Here is a 21,615-nt window from a genome sequence, read left to right on the forward strand (position 1 = left end):
ATGCCGCTTCCGCCATCCCCATTGACCTTGCCATCTTCACCAATACCAAGGTCATTGCCTCCGTCACTGCTGCCTTCGCTACCGAGGACATTGGCGTCATTGTCGTCGTCATCAAGACTAGAGAAGTCCATCCCCGAGAAGAACTACTGAGCTCGAGCTTGACATGCTTCAAAGCCCTTTGCAAAAACATCGGTCGTGTTCTCCAAGGAACTCCTTGACTGCTCTAGAAGCTTTTTGCTCGGCTTGGGCGACGAGCTTCTAGGCCTCGAAAACTCTTCCCTCGACTTGGCAGGCAAATTTTGGAGCCTAATCGGTCTTCCGCTCCACTTGGGCTAGCTTCCCAGAAAGATCCACGACCTGCTGCTTAGCAACTTTTAGGGCCTCCTAGGTCATGGACAATTGGCTCCTCTTAATTATCGCCTCGATCTGCACGGCCACGGCATGGGCCTCCGCCGACTTGATCCTATTTTTGGAGGCTTTTGCCCTTGCCTTGGCTCTCTCGGCCTGCTCCTCAGCCTACTTGGCCCAATCGACCCGCTCCTCGGCCTTCCTGGCCTGCTCCTCAGCTCCCTCTTGTCCTCACCTTGAACTCCGAGCTTAGCCTCAAATGCAACATGATCCTCTTATCCATGCAGCCAACCTCAAGGGCATGCTGAAAAAAAAGGAGGGTTAATTGCCAAAGTGAGTGACTTAATGAGGATTTATAAGTCAAAAGCTTACCCGGACTATCATGGTGAAGGCCTTGCTGAAGAACTCAACATTGTTGAGGGATTGCACGACCTCCCTGTCAATCTGGAGTTGTATGGCTCGTACCAACTCCCTCGCCACCTTAGGAGACTCCAGCACTAAATCGGACTCTTCGACTGACCACTTTGGGAAGTAGGTCTTGGATGCATGGGCCGGAGGGCCGGAGCTGAGGGGCTCCCTTGTCAAAGGTAGACTGGCCTGATTTGACTGAGCTGAGGTGCGGATCTTGGACGATGACCAGTGTGGAGATGTTGCGACGGTAGAAGGTTGGGCAAGGATGACCCCTTAGAGGAGCCGACATGATAGGCAGTACAACCTCAACCTCGAGGTCGATGACCACAGTCTCACCCAGAGATACAGGCACCTCGGGTGATACTTGGAGAACTGAGGCCTCGATAATGACCTCGGTGGCAACTTCGGCAACCTCGGCAGCTTCGACAACTTTAGCAGCAACCTCGGCAGCTTCGACAACCTCGACAGCAACCTTGGCGGCAGCTTCGACAGCTTCATCAGCAGGGGTCGAGGAGGATTCCCACCTCAACATCTTCCTTTGGGGGGCTTCCCCCTGGACCCTGTAGCCGACCTCTTCTTCAATTTCCTCCTCTGACATATCAACGTAAAGTCGGTCTTCATAGCAGCAAGAGCTACAGAATTGAAGACAAAGTTAGTCGATAACATTGAGGTGCAAAGATAGAAAAAATCTAAGAGAAGCTTACCCTAAAGGTCAGCCAGACTTAGATCGACTTCAATCAGAGCCTTCTCGAATAACTGCTCCTACAGGGTGGGAGCCTCATATTGAGATTCTAGAAGCTTGTCCAAGGCCCTTTGATTGTCATCGAATAGCCTTGGGGGCCGATTCAGGTCTCTCTGAGGCGCCCTCCATTAGGTCTCAAACCTCCACGACTGCTCGGAGTGGACAAAGAAAAACCTTTCTTTTCATTCGTGGATGGAAGAGAGAGTACCTCAGAGCAACCCATGGCCTTTTCATAGAGAAAAATACCACCCGTTGCTCTCTTGAGGATGTCTCTTTAAGGTAAAGCACCTCTGAAAGAGGAGAATCGAGGCTTGGATGCTCTAGAGAAAATAAAGAGAAAGAAAGCTAACTAAGACCCACCACGAATTTAGCACTAGCTAGGTCGAAACGAGGCAGTAAGACCTCAGCAGTTGCACAAAGGAGAGGAAAGGAAGCTTCAGCTCAGCTTGTAGAGTTTTCTCATAGAAGTCGAGTTGAGAAGGACATGGGTTCGTCATCTGGTCACCAGGATCGGCGAGCTCAAAGGTGAACTCGGGGGGCACAAAATGTTGAGCTTGGATATGGTTTATTTTTTCCTAAGTAAGGACGAATGCCTCATAATCTGAGCCCGACCGAACCTTGGACTTAGCCTCGCCCGAAGGTGACGACTGCCGACCTCAAGAAGAGCAGTCAAACGACCAACTCTTCTCCGAAGCATTGGCCTTAGCCCGACTCATGGTGGTAAGACAAAGATGAAAGGAAAGACCAAGAAAAATGTCATGGACAAGATATAGAAGAAGATGAAGGAGAGTGGTCGAGCAGCCAAGGAGCAGAAACACACCGAAAAATGGAGGAACACAGAGGATGCCTGTGCTGGAGGAACGGAGATTCATCAGAGCACTAATCAGAGGCCTGAATGCTTGTGCACACAGGCAAAACAGCAGATAAAGCAAAGAAGTATAAACTGAAGGGTAGAACCACCCTTATATAGAGGTGCAGACGACCTTGATCAAAATGCTAATTCGGCTACTTGAGTAGATCAAGTCATGTATCAGCTCGAGCCACGGTGCGACGATTCACCAGGATTGCTGCAGTAATCATGCCTCAAGGAAAACCCTGTAATAATGATGCCTTGGGATAACTCAAATACGGAGACGCTTCGAGAAGATAGATCGACACATTATTGCCTATAACAAAAGTCTTGCCTTTGATCAAAGTGGTGACTTGACTTCCGTCGCCCGAACCGAAATGTAGTTTAGCCTCAAAAGTGGAGGAAAAATGATGAAAACAATATAGGACACCTCGACCTCAGGCCAGACCGACTTTCTTGACCTTCGACATAAACGAGGTGAACAACTTCATCCCCAACCGAGGAGCCGACCAGCTGAGAAGAAAAATCAACACGTGTCGACAAGGGTTGTCAGTTCTAACAATCGATAGCCCTGGCAGCCTACATTCATGGTAGTACCACACTCTGCGTCAGACCTACACTACATGCCACCCACTCGGACTGACATCTATGTTGCGGCCGTACTACTGGCTGTTATCTAGCTATCAGTACATGCCACATCAGCCCAGGTAACAATAAATCTAACCCTCCATATAAAGAGATAGTCCAAAGGACCTCAGGTACATATGCAATATTACTTATAGAGTTATTCTCTGCTTAAACCCTCTCCCTTCTGCACTGTTGTCTCGTTATTTTGACTTAGATATCGGAGGATTTTCCGCTAGAAACTTTCTAGCAAGCGGACTTCTTGCAGGCCACCAGCGGAGGAGACCAGCACCCAACATGTCACTAGCCTGCTCAAATTTCCTCCAGCTGACCTCAGGGTCGACCGAGCTACGCTCTGACCTCAGGGTTGACCGAGCTACGCTCAGACCTATGCTCTAACCAGCGGAGGAGACCAGCACCCAACATGTCACCAACCTGCTCAAATTCTGACCATAGTCCGAATTTGGTGACAACGAGGATAATCATGTATAAAAATAATGTTTATCAAAATAAAGTTGCTATGTTTATTATAAGCAAAATCCAAGTAATATGTAGGAAAATCTTCCTCCAATTTTGTCTCCCCTTTCTTGCTAACTCGTGCAACAAAATTTACAAGATGCCCCCTGTGAAGAGAGCAGCTTAGCACTAAAGGTCTTAAAATAGATGAGCTACAACAAGATGGATTTATTTTGAGAGATTTTGCATAGGCAACAAGGCTCCCAATAGAAACATATGCTCATGAAGAAGTATAAAACTGACTTCTATGCATAAGATTGAAGATTATTCTGTACAATACAAATAGTACATATGCGCCTAGTTGTTAGATTAATCAATTTGTAACTGTTAGATTAATTTATTTATAATTAAAATTATTACAATTATTTTCACTCATATTACAATCATAGTCACAAGTTCGACATCGGGGAACAATTCAGCAAGGCTGTGAAGTTCAGAATTTGGCAAAATTCTGATAAATCCAGAAAAAAATGCAGAGAAATTCAGTATAATAAAAATAAATAAATATTTCTACAAAACTAGTGGGTTTTCTTGAATCTAGGTGCTACAAAAGGTAGTTGTGTGAGAGGGTGAGAAAAAAAATGGAGAAGGGAACATGAGATAAAGAAAATGTTAACAAGAGATAAAGAAAATGTTAACAAGAGATAAAGGCACATAACAGGTTATTGTACTTACAAAGAAAATATATCGTTATATTCTGTTAAGATCAAAATTCAGAAAATCCTACCTTTAGTACTAGTGGCATGATGCATGAGCATGGAGCAATGAGTTATTCTAAGTTATAAGTGAATAATTCAGGAACACACAAATATTTCATGGATTTTCAGCTTCTTACTATGTACTCATATCCATTATTTTTGAGTTATTTGTTGATTGATCTGCTGGCATAGTCAGATTCAAATAATTCACAATTTTTTAAAAAAATTGCTGAATCTTATGACTATGTTAGAATCTTTTCTTCAATTGGAAGTTTAGATAAAAACAGAATAAATAAAACATATTAATCAGATAATTTGTTATACTTTTAATCATTGATATTATAAATTCCCTTAGATAGATAATATTTTTTCCATTCTTGTAACCAAATAAAAAAAATAATGTAGATTAGAGGTTTCCTCGATATGAATACTCGCCATATAAAACAATTATTCTTCTAGAAATTTGTCAATAGAAGGATCAATTCGGTTGATACATCTTATTAGTAGTTTTTATGCCAGTGGGAATTGCATGATATCATGAAGCGGCACAGAGTGAAGAAGTCTGAAGAAGATGTGTTGAAAACTACAGTGACCGGCACATTCACTGGCACGGTACTGAAACTACTCTACTACAGTAAACTGTTGAGAAAAACAGAGAACTGGGAAGCAGGATTTGAATGTGATTTTCATTCATACAAAGAGCTTACATAGGTGTGTATTTATAGCTGATGATCTAGGATTCAAGTACACCAGCTGCTGATTAGCTGGAGATAGTTACTACAGTTGTGAACTAACTAAATTCAGTTAGGATTAACTGAATTCAGATCTTGCTAGAAGTTTACAGAGTATGCTATAATATTCTGGAATGGACTAGTAGCTTAACACCCCCCTTCAAGCTGAAGGTAGGGAAGAAACCTTCAGCTTGGAACATAGAAGAGCATGCCTTCTAGCAGTGAGTGACTTGGTGAAGATATCTGCAGTTTGATCAGCACTAGATACATGAGCAATATGAAGCTCTTTGGAAAGCACCTTCTCCCTGATAAAATGATAATCCACCTCGATATGCTTCGTTCGTGCATGAAAGACAGGATTTGAAGCAAGAGCAATGGCCGAAATGTTGTCACAGTAGATCTCAGTGGGTGAATCAATTGAAATACCAAGCTCACGAAATAGGCGACGCAGCCAGATCAACTCAGAAGCCGTGAGAGCCAAGGCCCTGTACTCAGCTTCAGTAGAAGAGCGAGCAACAGTCGGCTGCTTCTTGGCACACCAAGAAATCAAATTGGAACCCAAAAAGACACAAAAACCAGAAGTAGAGCGACGATCAAGTGAGTCGCCAGCCCAGTCTGAGTCACAAAATGCAGAGAGAATGAGTGGTCTGGATGTAAAATGAAGAGAATGATGCAAGGTCCCTTTAATGTAACGAAGAACCCTCTTTAGCAGCTGAAAATGAGAGATCTTTGGAGAATGCATGAATTGGCAGAGGTAATTAACGGCATAGGAAATGTCAGGACGTGTAACTGTTAAATATTGAAGGGAACCTGCCAAGCTGCAATACAAGTCAGGTGAAGGAAACAAGGCATCATTCGGACAGAAGGCTTCAATTTTAAGTGGCAATGGGGAAGAGGCTGGCTTGCAAGTCAGCATCCCAGCTCGGTGTAATAAAGTAGTGGCATAAGTAGCTTGACTAAGAAAAACACCAGCAGTAGTGAAGGTCGTTGTGATGCCCAGGAAATGAGAACAGGAGCCAAGGTCCTTCATTTTGAATCTACTCTGCAGCTGAAGAAAAAGAGAAGACATAGCACTGGTATTGTTACCAGTAAGTAAGATATCATCAACATAAACCAGCAGATATAGGACAACTCCATCTCGTTTGAAAAGCAGAAGAGAAGGATCAGCTGAACTGCTCTGAAATCCCTGCTCAATGAGAAAACTAGTGAACGTAGCAAACCATTGACGTGGTGCTTGTTTTAAACCATAGATTGCCTTTTTAAGACGGCAAACATGATCCGGATACTGAGGATCAATAAAACCCTTTGGCTGTTCCATAAACACCTGATCATCCAATTTACCATGCAAAAATGCATTTGAAACATCTAATTGACGGATATCCCAGCCTGAAGTAGTAGCAAGGGAAAGAAAAATTCGGATTGTTTGAAACTTGGCCACAGGGCTGAAGGTTTCTGTAAAATCAACTCCATATTCCTGTTTAAAACCTTGTGCCACAACTCGAGCTTTGTACCGGGCCAAGGAGCCATCAGAATTCCTTTTGACCCGAAAAATCCAACGACAGCCAAGAACATGCTGGGAAGAACACCTAGGAACCAGCTCCCAGGTTTGCTGATCAATTAAAGCACTGAATTCTTGTGACATGGCAGCTCGCCAATGGAGATCAGTAATAGCAGTGGAGTAGCAAGACGGCTCAGAGGAAACAGATGCAGTGCTAAGTAAACAGAAAATACGGCGAGGTTTAAGGGAGCCGGTCTGAAGACGGGTGACCATGGGGTGACGAGAAGGCTGTGGAAGAGGCAGTAAATGAGAAGCTGACGGGGAAGAAGAAGAAGAAGACTGAGAAGCAGGAACAGAAATAGAGGAAGATTGGGCAGGAGAACTATTATGTGGTGATGTGTGATGGGAAGTAGAAGACACAGCAGATGTCCCGGAAGAGTGTGAGGAGGGAACAAGAAGAGGATAAGGAAGAAGCTCTGGCTGAGAGGAGGAAAGTGAAGATTGTTGAGAAAATGGAAACAAGGACTCATGAAATTCAACATGCCGAGAAATGATAACCTTCCCTGTTGTCAAGTTAAAGCATCGATAGCCTTTATGTTGGGTAGAATAACCAATAAAAACACAGGGAGTAGATCTTGGAGAGAATTTATGCAATGCTTGTGGCCGAAGCCAAGGAAAACATTGGCAGCCAAATACTTTTAAATGCCTGTAATCAAGAACACGGTTAAACAAAAGTTCAAAGGGGGATTTGCACTTGAGTAGTGATGTAGGCAAGCGATTGATAAGGTATGTAGCAGTCAAAAGTGCTTCAACCCAGAATTTTGAAGGGAGAGAGGCATGTATAAGTAGACTTCGAACAACCTCCAATAGATGGCGATGCTTTCTCTCAGCCATGCCATTCTGTTCAGGTGTATATGGTGAGGACATTTGATGGACAATACCAGCTTGGGAAAAGAGACTTTGAAATTTTGCATTGTTAAACTCACCCCCTCCATCAGACTGAAACACTTTGATGGTGGAGGAAAATTGATTTTCAACTATGGATTTGAAATGTAAGAAATGCTGAAAGACATCAGACTTATTACGAAGAGGATAGACCCAACAAAAACGAGAAAAATCATCTACAAAAAGAACATAGTATTTAATACCCCCTGAAGATGCAACAGGTGACGGTCCCCAAACATCAGAATGAATGAGTTCTAGAGGTTTTGTTGATGCTGTAGAGCTGGACGTGAATGGGAGTTTATGACTCTTCGCCATGCTGCATGTTTGACAGACAGAGGAAGAATTTGGAGAAGAAAGTGGCTGTATATGAGTGGACACTGTGGAAAGCACAGAGGCAGCTGGATGACCAAGACGCTGATGCCAGATGGAGGAAGATGATTTTGAAGCTAAGAGTGCAGTTGGATCTGAGGAAGCTGATACCGATGATGAAACAAAAGTGAAGGGAATCCGATAAAGTCCTTCACTGCAACGTCCCTGAAACAAAGTCTTGTTTGTATGCTTGTCCTTAATAGTACAACCATCCGAATCAAAAATAAGAACACAATGATTGTCAGCTGCTAATTTATAGACTGACAAGAGGTTATGGGAGATTTGTGGAGCATGAAGAAGATGAGATAGTCGAAAACAATGAGATGGTGTAGGGAGTATACCAGAACCCAGGTGATGAATAGGGATAGAAGCTCCATTCCCAAGTGCTACTTGCTCAGACCCACTGTAGGAAACAGGTTGATGCAGGACTGATTGCTCAGGCGTCATATGCGCCGTAGCTCCACTGTCAATGATCCAATCCCCAGTTCTTGTTGATGGAGAAGAACTTACAGAGGAAGCTTGAGAAGCAGAGTTTGCTAGAAAAGCCTGAGGAGTATGCGCCGTTGTGGATGCAGTGTAAGTAGAATCCATTCGTGGCCAACCTGTGCTACTGTAATTTGAATCCATTCTGTGCCAGCAGTTTACAGCAGAATGACCTCGTTTATGACAAATTTGGCATTCCAATAAATTTCTCTGATCTCTGCCTCGACCTGGAAAGGACCATCCTGATGTTCTTGACCTGCCGCGTCCTCGGTTGGTGAAGTAAAAACGTCCACGACCTCTGCCACGAACTGAAAGTAGTGCAAATGCAGAGTCGACGGAGGACTGTTGTTTTTCCTTGTTAGACAAGATAATCTCTTCACTGCATAAAAGTGCATAAAGTTCATCCAAAGTAATAGCTGATGAGCTGGTTCTAATTGCAGTAGAGAAGGAATCATAAGCTGCTGGGAGGCCATTCAAAACATACAGCACCACATCCTCCGTATCTAACTTGGATCCAGTAGCTGCAAGAGCATCTACCTTATTCCTGATCTCATTTAAATACTACTGCATTGGGAGATCTTGCTTCCGTATATTGTGAAGCTCATTCTTTAGTTGAATTACATGAGATCTAGTTGAGGAATTCAATCGACATTCCAATGTAGCCCAAATTTGATAGCAATGCTCAAGATTAATCACATAGGGTAGTATAGAAGAAGAAATTGTTGAATTTAAAACCACTGCTAAGAACTGATCATTTAAAAACCAAGCATCAAAATCAGAACTAGTTGATGATTGGAGACAAGTTGATGATCCGTCTAGAAATCCAAAAAATCCACTTGCTTGGAACACTCGAGTGATTTGGGATTTCCAGACAAGATAATTTTCAGAGGTAAGTTGACTGGGTATAAGTGATTGAATCCTTGAAGTCAAGAATTTAAGTTTGGGAGATATAACCTGATCTTCAGAAGACCTTACTGCTTCAGCTGATCTGGGATGATTCACTGATGTAGGTGATGCCATAGCATCACTCTCAAGAGGAGGAAGTATCACCGCAATGTCTGTCGACCTCAATGACATGAAAAAAAAAAAATCACACCTTAAGATCTTTTGATCTTATTAACAGACCTTAATGAGCTAGTGGATCATGGTGAGATGATCTGGATCCCTGCTCTGATACCATGAAGAAGTCTAAAGAAGATGTGTTGAAAACTACAGTGACCGGCACATTCACTAGCACGGTACTGAAACTACTCTACTACAATAAACTGTTGAGAAAAACAGAGAACTGGGAAGCAGCATTTGAATGTGATTTTCATTCATACAAAGAGCTTACATAGGTGTGTATTTATAGCTGATGATCTAGGATTCAAGTACACCAGCTGCTGATTAGCTGGAGATAGTTACTACAGTTGTGAACTAACTAAATTCAGTTAGGATTAACTGAATTCAGATCTTGCTAGAAGTTTACATAGTATGCTATAATATTCTGGAATGGACTAGTAGCTTAACACAGAGGTGATTTTTCCATATAGAAGAATTACAAAACGATTGTGAAACTATAAGATTATTCGAAGCAACGAAGAGCAAAAGAAATAAGCAGCTTAAATCTTGTTTTGATAGACTAAGTCTGTCTAAACCTAGCTCTCTATATATATGTATTGTAACGTCATAACTCTTTGCCTAATAGCTGAAGGTTTGGGTAGCACATCCTCAATATTTGTGTTTAAGTAATTATAGCGAAGGGAGACTCCCTTTCTCTCAAGAAAGAAAGTTTACTCCAAGGATGTATTAGATATACCTTTACAAACCAGTATAATCAACTTCCTTGAAAACCATTTAATGGTCATAGGATGTGAAGACTTATAGACATCTACAAGATGCAGTGTAAATTGAAGCTTGATGTATTTTATCTCAAGAGAAAGAAGTAAAACATTAAGATGTGCCTTGCAAAAGAGAGACTTGAGCTTGTCCTCTAAGGCAAAAATAGATGGAGTAGGGGTAAGAAATACAAGAACATGGATGGAGTTGTTAAAAAGGCTCAGCAAAAATTGATGTTGTAAACTAATGGAATACTTGATATGAACATGTGAAAAGGAGTTCTTCAAAGCTGGTGTCTTCTACCCATATGTGATGGATAACTACATATCTATGATTACTAATTACAGTTTATGAATATGATTGCCTATTAACTAATGCATGAATATGAGTTTATAACAATTACAACTATTTTCATGTTACATCAAAGTCAACTTGAATTGACAAAGTAGATCAAGTTATCAAAGAAAGCATATCAATTGTATAATTTATTTCTCCCAAAATGTTATGTAGCTAATCCTACAAAGATTGTAATCACTGACATTGTTAATACGTTGTTCTATATGAGTAATACCATATTTACTTCATAATTAAATCAGAAAATACAGATGGGTATTTTTTCAATATGAATGCTATGTGTAGAAAGGATTTTTTATGGTATAATGTAGTGAAAACAAGACCTACATTGGTTAATACATCTTCTTAGTTATTTCCTTACTTGCACAAGTTGCATGATATTTTATTATTGAGTTTTTTGCATGCACAATGCACTCAAGATTTTGCCAATATTGCATGTTAAACTTTTGTTATCCCTATATGCAAATCGACCCAGGTAGAGTTATGACACTACAAAAGAAAGGATATCTCTCGGCGCTTTGTTTGATCTTTACCGATGCTTTTAAGCGTCGGTAGATTTTCTGTCCACGCCTCCCAAAGCGTGGGTAAGGCGTCGGGCAGGTGGGTGTGGGCTCGGTTTAGGCCGACGCGTCAAGAAAGCGTCGTCGATTTATGCCGACGCTTTTAAGCGTCGTTCATCATCGAGTTAACCGACGCTTAAAAACGTCGGCGAACTTGGACCGACGTTGGTTACTGTCGGACTAGGCCAACGCCATAAAGCGTCGTTAAAGGCATGCCAGTTTTCGTGCCACTTGCTTTTTCCGACTTTTAAAAGCGTCGGCAATAGAATTTTTTTTTAAATTTTTTTTCGTAAAACTAATTTTTAATACTCTGTATACATTAAATTCTAACAAAACAAATACACTAAATCACATATATAACAAAATACACGTCACAAACAAGAACTTTGATTACATTCATATTATCATATTTGATTACACTGTACTTCAAAAATATTCTATAAACATATATCTCAAATTCCTAAGTACACAATCTACGATATGTATCAAGGGTCGACGGCATCATCATCTCTACGAGTAGATGAGGTATCATCAACCTACAAGAAAAAAAATATATTTTAGAAACTAAAAATACGAAAGTCAGCATGCTCATACAAGAATACATTATAATTACATAAAATATTCAAATAGATTTAGTATGTACCGAAGGATAACATAACTAAATATTCAAATACAAGAATACATTATAATTACATAAACTTAATGAAATTCTGAACTCCATCCAAATATTCGGCACTGGATCTCAACTTATTTATCCAACTTTTGTCCATTCTATTAGAATACCGATTGAACTGCAGTTTATAAAAAAAATATAAACAAAATTAGGACATCTCAACAAAGAAGATAAAGTCCAGACAATACTGAATGATACCAATCCATCAGTCAAGTGGCTGATACCAATCATCTGCACAAATAGATTAAAGAATCAACCCATACTTTACCACATCTTCTAGGTGTACTCTGTCAGCAAGTTTCAACAGAATACAAGAATTCATTCCTTTATACAATGGGAAAGTGAACATATTCATGTCTCTCAAATAGTAAAACAGACAGGAAAGAAACAGGGGTTACTTTATTATATATATATAATAAATACATATTCGGCACTGTATAAGTTATATATACAGCATGTCTTAAGCAAATATAATCATGTTAGACATTTATTGATAATCTTGTATATGTTTTATGTTAGTGAGATCATTTGTCAGTACAATGCACATGGTATACCAAGGTCTTATCAGTATGGGCATAACAGGCTAAATTTTCATTAGTTAACTAATCATTAAACCAAAGGGACAATTTTTAGTAACCTACAGTCATGATAACTTCAAAATTATCTCAAACTTTATAGTGAGAGATTGATATCCATATGCAATTTCCTACATTTTTTTCTCGGTCAGCTTTTTTTGTGATTGTAAATTGAGAAAATTCACAAACAATTAGACTCCTAGTTGCTATTATGTTTTTCTGCTGTTATTCAGTCTTTAAATATGATAAAGAGGATTGAGAAATATTTGGTTAAATGATAAAGATTTTACATTATGAACTGCCCATTGATAAACAATAACCAACAAATTCATAACGACGCTCAGCATTAGATGCTTTACCTATATTCCTATAAAAAACAACATCAGTCACTATTGCATGCTTTCTTCTCCATCATGTTAAAACTTCCATCCAAATTTGTCAGTGGTCCCTTGCTCTTTCCAGACCTTCAACGCATAGGTAAGTGGTTCTTTTTTAACTCGAAATCCGTAAATGGAACTCATTAAAGAGAGGGACACAATCTTTGCATAATAGGATATCTCAAAGTGCAAGAACTGGTTTAATTATCCTGTTAACTCATATAAAATTATGCATTACGTAAATAATTTCTATGTAATAAGGATTGTAATCCGATTTTACGCCACTTAATCCAATCACCAACAAGCAAAGCAGCCTCAAGTTTGAATCTTGAAGGCTGCACTAAACAGTTATGATCTTCAAATTGCAGCAGTGATTAAAGGAAAAAGGTATTTTGCTTTACAGAGTGATGCAGCATGAATGGATACAAAATCATCCTCTAAATGCCAGAAAATGCACACATCATATCCACATGAAGATAAACATGCACATGTATGCATGTAACAAAATTAAATTAATCGAAAATAAAGGTATAACAACAGCAGTAGTTTAGCATCTTAAAAGAAGCACAAGAGCAAAGCTTCATAAAAATATTGAAATATCCTTCAATTTAACAAAATTTTCATCTGAAATAACATCATGGCTTAAGACTAACAGCCACAAGTTTAAATTATATTTTCTCCTATTTACTCATTATTTAACATGATAATCTTTAAAGCATCGCAATAATTAAAACCATTCTTGTGACTTGTGAGCCAAATTATAATAATAATAATATAAACTTTCTCATACATAAGTAACCATGATAATAAATGCATAAATAAAATCAACATAAACGTCATAAAAAGGAATCAGTTGCGACATTGAAAATTTTCTCTTCCCTCCTTGATATAGGTTTATGCTTTTTCAAAAAGTAATGATTCTATATTTATAATAATTCAACAAGGGCTTCAACAACATTTGTGGTACAGATAATTGGGAAAAGACAAGTTACCAGATAGTACGTTCGTTAGCCACTACAACAGGTGACCATCTATGTGATGATTCTCTCTCTTCACTAATTCAGCAATAGTTGCCGTGAAGTCATCTATGGTATCCCTCCTTCAATGATTATATGCTGTTTCTTAAGACATGCTCTTGGGATTTACCAAACACTAAATAAAATAAACAATTTACTTCACAAGGTCTTTCATGGAAGAAAATAATCAATAAAAATTTATATAAAAAATTACACATGCATTGTACATGAAATATCTAAAATTGTAAAATGAGGAAATAATATGTTGTGCAGTAGAAAGGAAAAAAATTGTGTATCTCTCGTTAATGTAATTAATCAAGAAATAAGGTCCCTTCCCTAGTTCTATCTTTCTTCTTTGATGAAGAAAGGTTGTTCCTTAATGTTAACCCAGTTCAACAGAGTTACCATGAAGAAATTAGGGCTGTTTTCGAGGAATGTTTCCTCCAGGTGGTAATGAAATCCAACCTGGGTTTTCCTTTAAATAAAAATCAGATAAAAAGAATAGTACCTCGTTGCTTCAGGCCAGTCGGTCGACGCCGGTCTCCGGACAGGAGGGATACCGCTTGATCGAGGCTTGAGGGCTGCTCGGATGGCGCCGGAGAGGAGGGAGGAGGAGGAGATCCTCGAGCGGAGGCCAAGCAAGAGAATCAGTAAAATTTGGAAGAAACATCAACGAACACATGAACAAGAGAGGCGGAGAAGGAGGAGAACAAGCGAGAAGGAGGGAGCGGAGGGAGGAGGAGAAAAATACCTCGGGCGGAGGGGTTGGGGTCGGTCGGTCGGCGCCGGAGAGGAGGGAGGAGGAGAAGGGGTTGGAGTCGGACGGCCGGCACCGAAGAGAAGCAAGACGGAAGTGACGATAGCGCCGGAGAGGAGCAAGACGGAACCTAGGGCAGTGCCGGAGAGGAGCAACACGGAAGCTCGAGCAGCGCCGGAGAGGAGAAATAAGGGCTCGATCGGGGTCGGTCGCTGGGTTAGGGTGGTGTGATTGCCTTCGACGACGCTTATACGCGTCGTCTAATATCGACGCTTATAAGCGTCGTATTATCCCGATGCATTTAACCGTCGTTGTAGGTCTAGAAGAACAATGATGCGTAATAGCATCGCCCTATAACCAGTTCCCACGCTTCCGAGCGTCATTCGGAATTGAGGACTATGACAACGCTTTTAAGCATCGTAGATTCCTTTAATTTGCCGACGTGTCTAATAAGCGTCGGCAAAAGTTCTAAACCAGCCAAGTTTGCCGACGCTTTCCCATAGCGTCGGCATTCAAGAGTCGGCTTTGCTTCTTCTTTTTGTAGTGTGACTATTTGCCATACATCTCTCTTATTATCCTACTGTCTCCTCTATAAACCATGGGCCCTAGTTAAGTTAACCAGAGGTACTATATGTCAATTATTCTATAGTTACTCTCAATTAGGGTCTACCATTAACAGTATGTCAGTAACAAAAGAAATAGGGTCCACTCATTTGTAGAATAGGGTTTTCTATTTCTCCAGATTAGTTTTTAGGGTTCCTCAACTCCACTTGATTCTTCTCCTTGCACTTGCGATAGTCTCTTGCATTACTGTTGGCTGTCGAAGGTGCTGGTGCACTTCGGCTCCACCTACTCTAAGCTCCAAATCATTATCCTTCACAAGCTCCCATACATTGTTGGGCCCCACCCCACAACATCCTCTAGATCGCCATCAAGGATGTTAAAGGAAGCAAGCAATCAAGCTTACAGAGCGGGTTGCCATGCCTTGCAGTGTTTTTTGATGGAGCATTATCTCTCTCTCTCTCTCATGTTTTGATAGTATTCTTTGACGGATATCTGAGGTAGTTTGGTTTTTGTTTTAGTTGATTCTGAGCAATGCATGTCGTCTGAATTTATTCCTTTGATGGTTTGAATCTCTCTTTATCATGAAAATTTGGGGAATTTACCCAAAGAAAGAAATCAAACAATTGATCTATAATCAAGTACTTGATTTGATCTCTTGGTCCACCCCAATGCATGGGAGAGGAGCACCGACAATGGGGTAAACAGGAGAATACAAGTAAAAGAGAAAGAGGGGTAGAAGTGTAAGCAACTAGAAAAAGGGGAGGAAACCCTAATGCCTAGAATATACTAAGCAAAAAAGAACCCTAGACAAGAATCACACCATTTAAGAAACAATATGGAAAGTATTTTCGTCCCTAAACCCTCAACCATCCCTACTAACATCAATACTAATGGCTTATATAGGGTTAGGCGTGCAAATTGGTCGGATTGGACCGGGTTATGAATGATTCCGACTCAACTCGCTTCCTTATTTGGGTCCTAATGTTGGACCCATACCCAATCCAATAGAAGATTGAGTCGGATCCATTGTTAAAATTTCTAGCCCAATAGGTCATTCGGGTTAAGTCGGGTCGGATTTATTTATAATCCAATCCTAATCCAAAAAATTCGAGTCTGGTTTGGATTAGAACATTAGAAGCCATTGCAGAAATTACAAAGTAGAAAAATAAACTATATCCAATAGAATAAACAAATCATCACAGTGAAAATCATGTTTATCCTAGAAACACATTAATTGCTAAAAGAATCTACAATGGTTGACCATCCATAACTGCAAGTTTTTCATTGCTTGGGACAAACGGAATTCACAGGCTAAAGGTAGCATCAAGACTTTTGTTATAAAAAAATAAAATAAATAAATATATAGATCAACTCAAAATCATGAACAGAAACATATGGGTCACATATTTTGGGCCCTATTTGGGATAACCTATCGTAGGCCCATGGGCCATGACAAAGCTAGTGAGGTGATAGAGACTTCTGGAGGCTTCTCTGCTGTCGGCAGCGGGCCCCACCACCACAACCATCCCCTCCCTCTCTTCATGAGGGCCCACCAGATCGGGGCCCTCACCCTCGTCCTCACCACCTTCCTCCTCACTCGTGCCTTTGATTGCCTCTCCTGCCCCCTCCCTTCCCCTGCTCCCCTCTCCACCGGCCACTCCGCTGCCTCCCTCTCCGACTGCACCGGCACCCTCCCCTAGCCCGACCAGGGCTACAGCTCTGGCCTCAACCTAAAGATCTACATCTATGAGGAGCACGACGAAATCTAAGGTTCCAACGAGAAGAAATCGGTATGATGGTGGAGATTTGATGGTGAGGGTTTCGATATGATGGTTGGGTGTATGAGGAGAAAAGAGGGGAGGGGAGGGGAGGGGAAGCAGAGAAGGCGAGAATGGTGGAGATCTAGGAGCTCGTAGATGGCTCCGATCCCTTCCTCCCCACCTGCTCCACTGACGAGATCCGCTCCTTCTTCTCTCCATGCTCTCTGAGGCCTTTTCTCATTTAGTCCACTAGGTCCAGAAAGTGTGAGATCTAGCCCAAAGTCCGAAGCTGCTGGGTTTAGCTTTAGAAAGTAAGTCCGAAGGCCTAGCCATCGGAGGCACCGCTGTTGCTCTCCCCAATAATCCAAGGAAAGAAAAATCTAAGGTTTGGCTCCATTCGGGTTGGGTCGAGTCTGAATTCAGTAAACCCAGACCTGACTCGAAAAATGTAACATGTTCAATTTTAAGACTCGACCCGGCTCACAGGTCCTCCAAAATGGGTTGGGTCGTGTCTAAGCGGGTTGGGTCAGGTTGACTATTTGTAGCATTATCTAGGGTTTAGTGTTAGAAATTTAACCTAAAGTGTGTATTGCAAATAAACATAACTTTATCCGAGTCAATTTGCAAATGGGGATTAAAGGAATTTTATTACATAATACTGATAAAATCTTGGATGGGATATGCAAAACCTTTTATTATATTATTTATACCAGGAGTGCACCAACAAGTGACTTAAAGGTTGATGAGAGCACACAAGTGCAATCTACACATCACTTAAATTAGTATTATTGCTAACAAATAATGATAAAAGTGCTGCATTAATATTATATTGTTGTGGGGTGCAAGTGATTGTAAATCAAAGTTAAAATGCGCATCGGGTCCAAAACGATGCATCACTGCAGGTGATCAGCCAACCGCATGAGTCAACTCCAGTTGCACACTAGAAGGAGGCTAAGTTAAGCCGTCCAGTTCACTGCAATCAAATCCCAGCAGCTAGCAGCCCGTGCATCTCATCCCGATGGAGCCCTTGTGCAGCCTATTCTCTTCTCTCGCGTGTGGATTTTCCAAGTCTCACTCATCCTGAATCTCAGCTTCCTTCTGCGTCTTCCTCGCATTCCACTCGACTGTCCGAGTCCGAGATCCCGCATCCGAGCTCCATTTTCCTCCTCTCATTCGCATCGGCTTCTGAGCCCGTGTGCGATCCTAGCATCCCGTGAAGCGTCGCAGCCGCCGCGCATCTTCCGCACCCATGATCAACTCCTTCCCGCAATGCATGCCAAGTAATCCACGGCCAACACCCTCTCCGCGTCCATGAGCCAGCGTTGGATCCTCCCCACGTCCGATTTTCAGTCTTCCGCGTCCGTTCTCAGCATTGGATCCGCCCGCGTGCATATCCGGCATCCTCCCAGCGTCCGTGTCCAACTCTTTATCTTCCACGTTTGCTTCTCCCAAGCGTTCAAGCCTCACCCGTCCGAGCTTCATTTCCAGCTCATCCACGCCTAGCATTCCCAGCTTTCTGTGGCCAAAGAAAGAAACCAGAAGCAATGTTTCAATCATCTGAATCCCAAAAATTCTGGCTCAACATTCCGGATTGATCCCAAGCGCCCGCGTCCGTGATTCACTTCCCGAATTTCACCCGTTTGCGTGCAATCCTCCGCTATCAGCTTCTTCCCGTGACACATACCAAAGATCCTGCCACAGCTCTCATCCATTACCATCTCCCAGCCGTCCGCCTCTTCTACAGCTTCCGTTCCTCCTCGCGTCCATCCATCCCTTCCACGTTCCCAGCCGAATCACAGCAAACGAGATTTAGGGAGATTCATTTGATTCGTTAAGGAGGAGGGTGGGATATATAGGATATCTCTCGGCTGGAGGGGGAGGAGCTCTGATTCGAAAGAGGAGTCGGGAGCCATTGAAAAAAAAAGAAAGAAGAGAGAAACAGGGGATGCCCTGTTTCCGAAAAGAAGAAAAGAAAAAAAAAAGGGGAGAGATGCTGACGCTTGTAATGGGAGGCTAAGTCCTTTGGTCAAGGGTGATGGAAGATCCCTGGCTTATTGCTTTCATGAAGTAAACTCTGAACTTTGATTTTAATTGATTTACATCTTTTCATATGTTCTGATTCTCTCATATTTATTTATTAGATAGTTTAGTCATGTTTTATATTTATTGATACACGGATCACTCTGATATTTGATTTGTCGTAGACATAACTAGCACGATGAATGCTTAGATATTGAGTTCTTGTATTCAATCGATATATTTCATGATTAAAACTATTTTATTTATTCAATCCTTAATCAAGAATCGTCGAGTTTATTTGTTGAAAGTAATATTGTCAAGGGGGATTCCGGATCCCTAGCCATCTCCATATTATCAAACTTAATCTATTAATTAGTTTCTCTAAACTTCTATAAACCATATGAAATCACATCTGAAATTAAACTGATAATTCATAAACCGCTCCATGAGGAATCGACCTCGAACTTCCGAGTTTTACTGCTTGTGCAATTCTCCTGCACTTGGGAGATTAGTTTCGCGAAAGCATTTTTGCGAACACATCAAAGGTTGTCTACTACATGACTTGCAAACTTATTAAACTAGTTCAAACTTCAACATTTTTATTTTTTATTGGCAAAAAAATCTGCGGTATTTCACAAAAATTTCTAGTGATGACTAGCTTTAGACCCAGTCAATCTATTCCTCCCTCTTTCCTCTGACATGAAGAATAATTATTGTAGAAATAGGAGATCACTGTGCTCCAAGCAATCTTAGAATTACACCCTGGTAACTGAAACATTTGTGCGTAAAAGCCAATACAAAGCAAGGATAAGCCATATTGTCAGGGTTCAAGCATTTTCCCACACCTCAACCGTCTTTCATCGGAGAGAAGCTTTGCAAAATGCATGAGTTCTTCTTCATTGGTTTCGTCCTCACTGACCTCCTCAGACAAGCCAGTCTCCAAGTTCACCCTTGACACTCGCTTCTTGAGGAGGTCCTTCCCAATTTGCATAAGCCTTAGCAAGTTCTCATCCGTAGAGATGTCCACAGATGAAGCCTTTCCAGTCAAGTTGTCATCCTATATTTAACAATGATCAACATAATCGTAACCCTTGCTGCAAAAAGAGGGGACGAAATAGTGGAGAAATAGTGAAGCTTACCTGAATGCGAAGATAGTTTCCCGTAGAATGGAGTGCTTGGAATACCACAGATGCATGGATATCAACCATATCAGCACTAGCTTGTTTAAAAATGTCGATCAGAGGCGTAGCACCATTGTTGTACAACCATCCTAGTACACCCCATTTGGATGCCTTTTGTGCACTGAATCTCTCTTCGTTCTTTGCTGACCCCGTCCCAAGAGAGATCACAAGGAATTTGCCATAGTCCATTGGCTTGAAGGGAGAGAAATCTTCATTTTTCTTGAGGATCTCCTTCATAACTTCGCTGATCGCTACTAATGTCTGTCAAGTTATTGGATCATATCATTATTAGAAGCTTATGGTGTTAAAACAAAGGTAATATTAATCTATAAACTCTAACCGGATTATTTGCTGCAACCCCTCCATCAACAAGATTAAAGCTTCTCGTGTTTCCTTTAGCATCTTTTGTTTCAAAGTAGTGGGCAGGAAGATAGGTTGGAGCTGCAGATGTGCTAATGCATATATCAGACAGAAGAGAATCTTTCAGAGGTGCATGTCTTGCCTGGACGCACAAAAGCAAAATGAGACTTAAAAAATGAGAAGGTTTTGGAGGGATGGCAGACTGATACCTCAAAGGTGGAAAAGATAGTGGGATGAAGAAGCTTAATATCAAAAGTAGGAATAACTATGTCCGTTAGAGCTTGATGAAGCCTTGTTTCACCAAGTAATTCTCGTATTATCGAGCGCAGATACTTCCCATCATATTTGGGCCCTGTGACTACACTAAACAAATTACGCGTTGAAGAGCAAATCCCAGCCCTGAAAGAAGGAAAAGTTTCTCTTAATCCCTAAAAATGGGGTATGTAATTAGATATGACATACCCATTACAATCAGTTCCTTAATGGCCATGCATGATCCGTTGTTGCGGTTGAATTGTTTTATTTCAATTGCTATTCTTCCATGTTATCACAAAGGGACCAAGTTATAACTTGTCCTACTTACTTTTGAGGAAAAATCTTAGGGGAGTTTTCTAAATAGAACTTGGGGATATCCTCTGCCGCAAAGAGTGGGCGATTATTCTTGTTGGGAGCTGTAAGCATTGCAGTCACGAGCCCTCCTGTGCTTGTTCCAGCAACGACATCAAAGTAGTCTGCTATCCTTGCATCCTCTCCATCAAGATCCTGCTTTCACCAACCTCTCATTAAGATCATAAAAAAATTTTGAAGGAAGGAAGAAGCTTAAGAAAGGTGATTCATTTCATAGTTGAAGTATAATTTACTTGGAGCTTTGATTCGAGGAAGGCGAGGATGGTTCCTGGGATTATGCCTCTCACGCCACCACCATCAATGCTCAGAACCGTGACCAGACTTCCCTTACACGGTGGAGGGTTTGCAAGTTTTTCAGCGTCGCTAGCCATCCGCTGGAAGAAGTTATAAGCTCCAAGAAAATGGTTTCAGAGGAGAGATCAATGGCTGCTTTCTTCTGATCTTGTGCCTATCTTTTTTTTCTTTTTTTTTATTTGCTTTGACAAAAGGGGAAGGAGAAAGGAAGGGACAAGCCCACCCCCGTGTAGCAGCCACCACTGGGCCCCTATCCCGCCAGGAGAATGTTTTATGTGGACAGAAGTGACCGTGTATTGGGCATCCCGGCCGGTTTTACTCATACTCTCCCCACCCATGGGCCCGATTCGATTATCCCTCTGGGCTCCGGCACAAATACCACGTGGGAGTACGTCATACCTGGCACCACCGAGGCTACCAACAAAGCGATATGCTCTTTCAGACTCCGTGTCCTTTTGTGCCTAT

General features: G+C 41.4%; 1 protein-coding gene across 1 annotated transcript; it reads right to left on the reverse strand.

The window, feature by feature from the left end:
• Window positions 1-19,269: 19,269 nt before the first annotated feature.
• LOC103715792 (patatin-like protein 2) lies at window positions 19,270-21,300 on the reverse strand. Its single transcript, XM_008803550.3, has 6 exons — window positions 21,090-21,300; window positions 20,813-20,991; window positions 20,439-20,628; window positions 20,210-20,371; window positions 19,828-20,130; window positions 19,270-19,745 (listed from the first exon to the last, which is right to left on the reverse strand). Exons 1-6 carry the CDS (start codon window positions 21,225-21,227, stop codon window positions 19,509-19,511), a joined length of 1,209 nt encoding a protein of 402 aa, XP_008801772.1. The 5' UTR covers window positions 21,228-21,300; the 3' UTR covers window positions 19,270-19,508.
• Between the last annotated feature and the right edge of the window lie 315 nt (window positions 21,301-21,615).

This window comes from Phoenix dactylifera, unplaced genomic scaffold (genome assembly GCF_009389715.1).
Source record: "Phoenix dactylifera cultivar Barhee BC4 unplaced genomic scaffold, palm_55x_up_171113_PBpolish2nd_filt_p 001084F, whole genome shotgun sequence".
In the NCBI taxonomy this organism is placed as follows: Eukaryota; Viridiplantae; Streptophyta; class Magnoliopsida; order Arecales; family Arecaceae; genus Phoenix; species Phoenix dactylifera.